Source organism: Molothrus ater, chromosome 19 (assembly GCF_012460135.2).
Source record: "Molothrus ater isolate BHLD 08-10-18 breed brown headed cowbird chromosome 19, BPBGC_Mater_1.1, whole genome shotgun sequence".
NCBI lineage: Eukaryota > Metazoa > Chordata > Aves > Passeriformes > Icteridae > Molothrus > Molothrus ater.
This window is the reverse complement of record NC_050496.2, coordinates 1,030,896-1,040,835: the sequence shown is the minus strand read 5'-3', so window position 1 is coordinate 1,040,835 and position 9,940 is coordinate 1,030,896. Positions and strand designations below refer to the sequence as shown.

General features: G+C 55.8%; 1 protein-coding gene across 2 annotated transcripts in view; it reads right to left on the bottom strand.

Annotated features, from left to right (window-relative positions):
- Positions 1–1,190: 1,190 nt before the first annotated feature.
- MYH10 (myosin heavy chain 10) overlaps positions 1,191–9,940 on the bottom strand; it is an 88,884-nt gene continuing 80,134 nt past the window's right edge. For both annotated transcript variants that reach the window (XM_036394334.2, XM_054516833.1), the window contains 9 exons: positions 9,039–9,251; positions 7,899–8,060; positions 7,143–7,271; positions 6,376–6,464; positions 5,956–6,079; positions 5,294–5,502; positions 4,278–4,386; positions 3,276–3,448; positions 1,191–2,770 (listed from right to left, as the gene is read on the bottom strand). In XM_036394334.2, the coding sequence (XP_036250227.1) occupies positions 2,626–2,770; positions 3,276–3,448; positions 4,278–4,386; positions 5,294–5,502; positions 5,956–6,079; positions 6,376–6,464; positions 7,143–7,271; positions 7,899–8,060; positions 9,039–9,251 (1,353 nt within the window). In that variant the 3' untranslated portion in view covers positions 1,191–2,625. The remainder of the gene's footprint in view (positions 2,771–3,275; positions 3,449–4,277; positions 4,387–5,293; positions 5,503–5,955; positions 6,080–6,375; positions 6,465–7,142; positions 7,272–7,898; positions 8,061–9,038; positions 9,252–9,940) is intronic.

The following is a 9,940-nucleotide window of genomic DNA, read 5'->3' as shown; positions in this document are numbered from 1 at the left end:
CAGCAGGGTTCTCTGCCAGCCCTGGGGAGGGGGGGGCAGTGTTCAGGCAGTGCCACATTATCCCACACCCCTTCCCTTGGGATTGGTGCTCAGTTTGGGCACTGCTGGGGCCATCCCAGCCTCTGCTGCTGGGTACGTGTTGGAAGCCTCCAGCTGAGCCTTCCGGGGGATTTTTACTTCCTTAGAGCAGCTGGAAGGAGTTTCCTGTGCACAGGAGCCGGGCTGGGGCCCTTCCCAGGCTGCTCCATCCCCTCCCTTCCCAGGCTGCTCCATCCCTCCCTTCCCCTTCCCAGGCTGCTCCATCCCTCCCTTCCCAGGCTGCTCCATCCCTCCCTTCCCGTGCTGCTCCATCCCTTCCCCTTCCCGGGCTGCTCCATCCCCTCCGTGCCCGGGTCCCACTGTCCATCCCCGGGGCTGTGCCCGTGTCCTGCCCCTGTCCCGGGGGCCCTGGGGCTGTGCCCGTGTCCAGCTCTGAGGTTGTGCCCATGTCCTGCCCCTGTCCATCCCCGGGGCTGTGCCCGTGTCCTGCCCCTGTCCTGGGTACCCTGGGGCTGTGCCCATGTCCTGCCCCTGTCCATCCCCGGGGCTGTGCCCGTGTCCTGCCCCTGTCCATCCCCGGGGCTGTGCCCGTGTCCTGCCCCTGTCCCGGGGGCTCTGGGGCTGTGCCCGTGTCCAGCTCTGAGGTTGTGACCATGTCCTGCCCGTGTCCATGCCCAGGGCTGTGCCCCTGTCCTGGGGGCCCTGCCCTACCCCAGGCAGCCCATCCCATTCCTCTGGAGCTCCTGCCAGAGCCTCAGCCCCAGCCCAGCGGGGTCACCCTCCCCATGGGCACCCCCTCTCCCTCCTCCCCTCCCATCCGTCCCACCCTGGTCCCAGACCCAGCCAAAACCTCCCACCCTGGCCTCCAGCTCCTGCAGCTCCCTGGCCTTTCCTGCCCAGCTCCAGGGCAGGCTCTGCACGCCAAGACCCCAAAATATGGGATGTAACTGCTGAGGAGCAGGCAGGAGCCCAGAGCCTGTGCCACAGCTCAGAGTTTCTTTGTGCTCCAGCTGGGCCCTGCCAGTGGCATTCAAAGGCAAAGGCTCAGCTCGGACCAAGCCAGTGATGCTGTATTTAGGTCAAAATAAAAGGAAAAAAAAAAAAAAAAAACAAAAGCAAGCAAACAAAAGAGGAAGAAGGGAAAAGGCAGCTTCCAGTCATATCTCGTTTATTAAGGTCTATGCCAGCCTCGGGAGAGCTCTTCCAGTAAGTAAACAGAGCAGGCGGCCGCATCTATAATGAATAAATTTATTGTCTTACAAAAATCATTGTCTAGAAATATGGGTATACAAGAAAACAAGATATTTGCAGTCAGACGCCTGGTGGTCAACAGCCAGTTTGATTAAAAATATCCAAACACACACAACAAAACCTTTGCGACAGATGTTAAAGCTTTTAACCAAAAAGGGAAATCCATGGGTTTTGAGCATGTGGCAGAAGAAGTTTCCTAGTTAACACTGATTCATTGTCACTAATATCAATAATACCACTTGGACTAGAGAGGTACATGATATGAAGCACAGTCAAAATTAATACATTAAATCATTGTTATATAGGCAAATTATATATGTAACGTTGTCTTAGTACTGTAGTGTCTAAGGCACTTTCTGTAATGTCAGTTTTCAGCTATTTAAACAAAAAGAACGCTAACTACTCACTGTAATACTGCTCAAAATAAAAAAACAACAACAAAACAACAACAAAAAAAAAAAAGGATTCACATCCACTGGCATGTTAACTGTAGGCAGGCAACATCCATCCATCCAGGGCGGGAGCCCCGGCCCCACAGGACCCGGGGCCTCCCAGGGCCTGGCTCGGCCTCACATTAATAAATTAGTTGTGCCTGTGCTGTGTGTTTATTTCCCACTGGTGTTCACATTGTCCCAGCCCGGGCGGCTGCAGGGCTCTGGGCTGTGCGGGGACGGGACCCACCTCGGTGTGCCTGGACTGCATGGACACGAACGGATGGAGCTGAGAACACTTCAAATGGGATTGCAGGATAAAAACGGACACTACTCACTCATCCCTACACTTCCCTCTAACACTTCCCAAGGCCGTTTTTCACAGTTCACTCAGGGGTCGTGTGCGGATCACAACAATTGGGAGAAAAGAAAGAAACGGGAGCGGTTTGGTCTTCACTGATCCGAGAGGCTGCGGCCAGCCCGGAGCCTGAAGGATGCTGCTGGACACAAGGCATGCACAGCCACGGCAAGGGGTCTGTCCTGGCCCCCCACCCGCTGGGAATGACGCTTCTGGATTGATAAAAAAAAGTTTCATCCTTCACATGATGCTTTATAAAATGGCTTTACAATGAGTATCTGGAAAAGAGATGCACTGAACAGAGACGATCCCGGTTGTTTACTATATATAAAAAAGCAGTTGTACCTATATCTGAAGCAGGGTACAGTGTGGTGAGGCTGGAGAGCCTTAAGACATGGTTGACCTATGATAAGGAACCTTGTAGCACATGCCGAGGGTCGTAAGGCAGCTTTCCGGCCACAAGGCAGTTCCGAGGGCAGGGCAGGGCGCTCCTGCGGGGCGCTCCTGCGGGGCTGGAAAGGTCTCTGCATGCAGGCGGGGCCGGGGCTACTCGGCGGGGGCTGGCGGAGCCTCGTTCACGTCGCTGCCTTTGCTCTCGGCGTCGTCGTCCGACAGCTCCAGCGAGGCGCCCTCGATGTGCAGCTGCCGCCGGCCCGAGCGGCTCGAGGAGAAGGTGATGGGTCCCCCCCTCCTGCGAACGGAGAGCAGCGCTGGGAGCGGCTCCTGCAGCGCCCGGGCCCGCCCAGGAGCACGGCAGGGGCTGGGCTGGGCTGGGGGCATCTCAAAGCTCAGCCCATCCCACCCCTGCCAAGGCAGGGACACCTTCCCCTGTCCCAGGGACACCTCCCACTGTCCCAGGGACACCTCCCACTGTCCCAGGGACACCTTCCCCTGTCCCAGGGACACCTCCCACTGTCCCAGGCCGCTCCAGGTTCTGTCCAGCCTGGCCTTGGGCACTGCCAGGGATCCAGGGGCAGCCCCAGCTGCTCTGGGCACCTGTGCCAGGGAAGGACTCCTTCCCCATATCCCATCCATCCCTGCAGCTGTCAGGAGTATCCCCATGGAATATCCTTGTTCTCCTCGCCAGGCTCCCATTTGAGCCATCCCCTAACCCCAGCAGCTCCCCAGCTGGATGTGCCCCAGGGGTCTCTGTGGGCTCAGGTCAATCCCAGTCCCAGGGTTCCAGGGGCACTGACCTTAGCCTGTTTTTGAGGGTGCTGACCTCCCTGCTCAGCCCCTCGTTGGCCTCCGTGGCATCGTCCAGCTCGCGCTGCAGCTTGCGCCGCGAGGCGTTGGCGCGCGTGGCCTCCTCCTCTGCCTCCTCCAGCTGCCGCTTCAGCTGCTTCATCCTGGCATTGGCCTTCTCCATCTGCAACCAAACCAGCACTCGGGGTCACCCCAGAGCTGCAGCCGGACTGGGGATGCAGCACAGCCCTCACTGGGGATGCAGCACAGCCCTCACTGGGGATGGAGCACAGCCCTCACTGGGGATGGAGCACAGCCCTCACTGGGGATGGAGCACAGCCCTCACTGGGGATGGAACACAGCCCTCACTGGGGATCCAGCACAGCCCTCACTGGGGATCCAGCACAGCCCTCACTGGGGATGCAGCACAGCCCTCACTGGGGATGCAGCACAGCCCTCACTGGGGATCCAGCACAGCCCTCACTGGGGATGCAGCACAGCCCTCACTGGGGATGGAGCACAGCCCTCACTGGGGATCCAGCACAGCCCTCACTGGGGATGCAGCACAGCCCTCACTGGGGATCCAGCACAGCCCTCACTGGGGATGGAGCACAGCCCTCACTGGGGATCCAGCACAGCCCTCACTGGGGATGGAGCACAGCCCTCACTGGGGATCCAGCACAGCCCTCACTGGGGATGGAGCACAGCCCTCACTGGGGATCCAGCACAGCCCTCACTGGGGATGGAGCACAGCCCTCACTGGGGATGCAGCACAGCCCTCACTGGGGATGCAGCACAGCCCTCACTGGGGATCCAGCACAGCCTTGTGCAGGCTCCAGCCTGGACCCTGGAACACCACAGAGCCTGGGAGAGCCCATCCCAGCAGAGCTCACACACACACACACACACACAGAATCCCTGCTGGTTTAATCACCCCTCTAATTCCCCGTCCATTACAGTTCCTCTTCACCAGCCCTTCGCACCCCAGGAGGTTTCACTGAGCCCCCACCCACCTGCTCCTTGTACTGGTCCGCGTGGCGCCGCTCGTCCTCCACCTGCATGAACACCTCCTTCAGCTTCTTCTCCGTGCGCCTCACCAGCTTGTTGGCAGCTGCCCTTTCCCTGCAACAGCCCAAAACCAGCGCTGGTGCCACTGCCCAAGGGCTGGGAGCACCTGATCTGCCCCCCTAAAGTGTAACTGGTACAGAGCTCTGAACATGCCAGACACAGCAATGCAACTGCTGCGTGTGCTGGGGCTGGCTGGGATGCAGGGATGAAGGGATGCAGGGATGCAGGGATGTAGGAATGTAGGGATGCAGGGATGCAAGGATGCAGGGATGAAGGGATGAAGGGATGTAGGAATGTAGGAATGTAGGGATGCAAGGATGCAGGAGTACAGGGATGCAAGGATGAAGGGATGCAGGGATACAAGGATAGAGGGATAAAGGGATGCAGCTCTCAGAGCACAAAGCCTTGACCCTGGGGCAATGTGAGCATGGCACAAAGAGGACTCAGAGGGTGCCTTCACAAGGAGATTGGACAGAGCAGCTTTAAAGTTGCTGTTTAACCACGGACACAATCCTGCTGCAGAGCCCAGAGCACAGAAAGGACAGAGGTGGTGGTAGGACAAGCCCCACCCGCAAACGGGGAGGAACCAGCTAAAGAAGTGAATTTTAAGAATAGGATTGCAAAGATAGATGGATAATTCCCTGCAGAAAGACTTCTGGAGAGCACAGGATGTCCCACATAAGCTGTTCCTCTAACCAAGCACCCAGGGGACATTTCACCTTGTCCCAGGAAACTCCTGCAGCTCCTTGTGGCTCTGGGACATAAACACCTTACAGAGTTCATGCAGCTGGCAGGAAGCAAATCCATTCTGGAACTCCCAGCCCCAGTTACTCTACAGCTGCCTTGTTAAAGTTTATCCCTTGAACAGGAGTCTCCAGACAATACACCCAAGGCCCTTCAGAAACATCCATGGAACTTCAGCCATTCAACCCACACAGACAACCAGGTCTTTTCCCCTTACTTGGCTTCCTGCTCGAGCTGTTCTTCAAGCTGTGCAATCTTGGCTTCTAGAGTAGAAATTGTTGCCTTGAATTTGGACTTGACAGAGCCCTCCAGCTCCTGCAGCTTGGCCTTGAGCTCCTTGTTCTGCCTCTCCAGCTGCTGCCGCGCGTTCTCGCTCTTCTGGGCCGCGCTGCGCTCGCCGGCCAGCTCCGAGTTGAGCGTGTCCACCTGCAGGGAGGTGCCACAGACACATTGTCTGAAAATCCTTTCCTTAAGATTTTTCCTCCTGAGAAGCTGAGAGGCCTCAGGAACAAAATGTACCCAATGGTTATCTGCTGCTGTGGAATGCAACAGGTGCATCTGGGATTGGGCTCATGTGGTTGTTTCTGATTAATGGCCAATCACAGCCCAGCTGGATCAGACTCTGTCTGAGACACAAACCTTTGTTTTCTTTCTTTCCTTTTTCTATTCTTAGCCAGCCTTCTGATGAAATCCTTTCTTCTACTCTTTTAGTATAGTTTTAATATAATATATATCATAAAATAATAAATCAGCCTTGTGAAACATGGAGTCAGATCCTCGTCTCTTCCCTCATCCTAAAACCCCTGTGGACACGGTCACAGGGAGGGACAGGGGTCACTCTGTGCACGTCACAGCCAGCAGCAGCTGCCCTGGGCTCACCTGCAGCGTGGTCTTTCGGAAGCGCTCGTTGAGCAGCTCCATGTTGCTCTGCTCCTCCTCCAGCTCCTCCTCCAGCTGGGCAATCCGAGCCTCCAGCCGGCGCTTCTCGTCCAGCAGGGCTGACCTGCACAGGGGAAGGGGTCAGGGGTGTCCAGAGCCAGCAGAGCTCCTGGGGAGGTCACTTAGCATCAGGGCATCTCCTGAGCTGGAAGGGACCCACAGGGATCCAGCTCCTGTCCCTGCACAGACGCCCCAACGCTCCCACCCTGGCAGCACAAACGCTCCTGGAGCTCTGGCAGCCTCGGGGCCGTTCTCTGGGAGCCTGGGCAGTGCCCGGCACCCTCCGGGGGAGGGACCTTTCCCTGAGCTCCATCCTGGCCCAGCTCAGGCCCTTCCCTGCCCCAGCCCCGCCTGACTCACTTCCCAGAGGCGCTGTTGGCGATCTCGTCCGCCAGCTCGTCGCGCTCCTGCTCCGCGTGCCGCCGCGCGCGCTCCGACGCCGCAAACTCCTGCCGGGGGGGAAAGAGTCAGGGCAGCCCCAGGAGCCCCCCAGCCTCTGGGACACAGCCTCCAACAGCCCCTGGGAGATGCTGTGAACTGGGATATCCCCGGGGTTTGATGGATAAGGCAGCAGGACACGTCAGGTGGATGCTCCCTCACTGCCCTGGGACTGCAGGGCAGTTACTTCTCCCTGCCCCTGAAATGTTCCCCACCCAAAGCAAAGGGAAAAAAAATCTGTGAAAATCAGTAACTCCCAAACCCTCAGCAACAGGAGAAACCACTGTGCCCCATGCTCTCATAGACACAGTCAGTGTAAAGTAGGTGCTATATTAAGCAAATGTTTTAGGTTGTCACAGAGTTCTCAGCATGAAGACAAGAAGAGAATAAAAATTAAAAAGCTTCAGCACAACAGCATACACAACACTGAACCTCAGATTATACATCTGCTTTAAGTGGCAGAAACACTCAGGCATTTCTTAAGGACAATGAAATGCTCTGCAAGTGCCACGCTGAGGTCTGAAGGCCACCCTAGTCCACCTGGAGAAGCTCCAGGCAGTGCCAGGTTATCTGTGAAGGCTCCAAGGGAAGTGTGGTGAGTCTGGGCAACTGCTGCAAGCCTTGCCCTGCAGCTGAAGCAGACAGGAGAGGCACAGGGACAAGAAAAATCACTTGGATTTCCACCTCACCTCTTGGAGCTGGAGTATTTCTGCTTCAAGACTTTTGAGCTTCTTCTCACTCTCTTTGGACTGGGCAAAGATCTCGTCCCTGGATGCTCGGGCCTCTTCCAGCTCCCGCTGGTAGTCCTTCATCTGAGCCTGCAGGTGGAGAGCAGGGTGAGGCACGGCCAGGCTGCACCAGGACAATCACAAGATCCATTCCAGCTCTGGGCATTTCAGCCTCTAAGAGATAAGGCTGTTCTCCCAAAGTGGCTTCATTCCACTGAAAGGCATTTCCAGTTCTTCTGTATTCTAAAATTTCATTCTCTCATCTTTCCACCCCTCAATGCCTGGTCAGAAATGTCACATTCCAAGACTTCAAGCAGTCCACTGAATTACAGAGTGGAATCTTAGAATGACCTGAGCTGGGAGGGCCCTTAATTATCATCAAGTGCCACCCTTGCCATGGCAGGGACACCTTCCAGTAGCTCAGGTTGCTCCAAGCCCTGTCCAGCCTGGCCCTGGGCACTGCCAGGGATGTGGAAGGTGGTTTTGTGGCAGGGGAGTGTGGAACAAGATTAGCTTCAGCGTCTTTTCCAACCCAAACCATCCTGTGATTCTATAAAGGGATGAGTTTTGCCTAGAGGATAAATCCAGGTTGGGCACTCTCAGACCCATCAGTGGAGTCTGATTCTCCCCCTGGCCTCAGCTGCAGCTGCACTGAATGGCAGCAGCCCCTGGGCAGCCCCCAGGACAGACCCCAGCTCCCTGACCAGCTGTGCCTACCTGGAGCTTCCTGAGCTGTTTGATGGCTTCATCCCGAGCCTTGTTTGCAGCCTCAATCTGCCCCTCCAGGTCCTTCAGGTCCATCTCCAGTTTCTTCTTGGCTGCCACGGCCAGGGCGCGCTGCTTGCGCTCGTCCTCCAGCTCTGCCTCCAGCTCCCGCACCTGGCACGGGGGCAGCGCCAGCATCAGCACCAGACAGGGCCAGGCTGGCACCCAGGGCACCCAGGGCAGGGCACAGGGCAAGGCCAGGTCCCCAATGGATCAGAGATCTGTGCACTGAGCACAAGGGAAATCCCAGGAAGGGACTCAGCTTCTGGAGCTTTCCATCTCAGCCTCCTGCCCACCCCTGCCATCCACCCCAGGGATGGCTCCAGGGCAGATGGAGCTAACTCTGATGCAAAATAAGAAGCAGAATCACCTCATTGTCTCCAGACAACAATGAAGCCATTCCCTTTGAACAGCCTGTTACTGGCACTTATACACCAACAACTTCTCTTCCCAAAATAAAACAAAACAAGAATGTGTGAGCAGCCAGGCACCATGGGCTGAGCCAAACCTATGCAAAAGCAAACTGAGCCAGAAATGCCACAGGTGCCACAGGTTACCAGCATGAAAGAATATTCTGTTTTGAAGCAAATCTCCCTCCCAGTGCAAGGTCAGGAGCTCTTGTCCAGTCCAGGTAACAGCAACTTTGTCCCCTAAAGGCATTTCTTGAGGCTCTTCTGATTTCTGTGTTCCCAGAATTCTCAAGTCTGGAAACTTGGAAGCTCTGCCATGATTTGCATTTAGGAAACCGTTAAAAATCTATCTCAGCATCCGTGGATTTGTTCCTGGACATCAAATAGGATGGGCTTGAAAATGCAGCTGAGGTATCCCTGTCCTGGGAACACACTCAGGCAGCAACAACCAAACTCCTGGAGTGGCTTTGGAGGCCACCATCACCACCTGACCCTGCCTGGGGACAGTGGGCACCCCCAGCCAGAACTATTTATGGTTTGTAAAAATGCTGTGGGTTTGGGGTTTCCACTGGACGGAGTCTTTAAGCAAAAGGGTTTATTTTTCTGGAAGCACAGAGGCCCAGAATTGTGCTCAAAGCCCTTCCTCCCCTCCTGCCTACAACACAGAGTAAAACACACGTACTTGTTTCACCAGCATCCTCTTCTTCTCCTCGTTCTGCTCATCTCTGGCTTGCAGATCTCTGTCAAACTGGGCCTTCATGGCCTGCATGTTCACCTCCAGACGGAGCTTGGCATCTTCTGTGGCCTGCAGTTCATCCTCCAGCTCCTCCAGCTGAGTCCTCATCTCCTCCACCTGCTGCTCCAGGGTTCTCTTGGACTTCTCCAGCTCGTGGACCTGCAGCACAAACTCTGCTCAGAGCTGTCCCAGCAGCAGCTCTGAGAGCAGGGAGGGCAGTGGCTGCCCCTGGGCCCTTTGCCTCAGCTGGGAGCAGGGGGGAGGACACTGAGGGGTCACAGCTCTGCTCTGCCTTTGGTCCAACGTGTCCTGCAACTCAGCTTGACCAAAGGCAACAGAAATCCCCATTATCCCTCATTTACACACAATAAATACACCCAGCAACACAAAAATGGGGAGTGGCTGCCCTGATCTGTCACAGCTGCAACACAAAACCAGCTCTGGCTGATTGCAGTTCCAGCCCACTGACCCAAAAGTACAAAACTGGTATCTGGGGTCTCCATGAGGGTGAGAATACAGCTTTTGAAGATGTTAACAATTATGCTGGGCATTAATTCCTCCTGCATTCTGGGTGAGCTGCAGAAAGCTCTGCTCTGGTGCACAGCCATGGAGCCATGATACTTTATGAAAACTCCTTTTGCCAGGATTTTCCTCCTGAGAAGATGAGAGGCCTCAGGAACAAAATGGAACCAATGGTTATCTGCTGCTGTGGGATGCAACAGGTGCAGCTGGGATTGGGCTCATGTGGTTGTTTCTAATTAATGGCAAATCACAGCCCAGCTGGCTCAGACTCTCTGTCCGAGTCACAAGATTTTATTCTCATTCTTTTCCTTTCCTTTCAAGCCTTC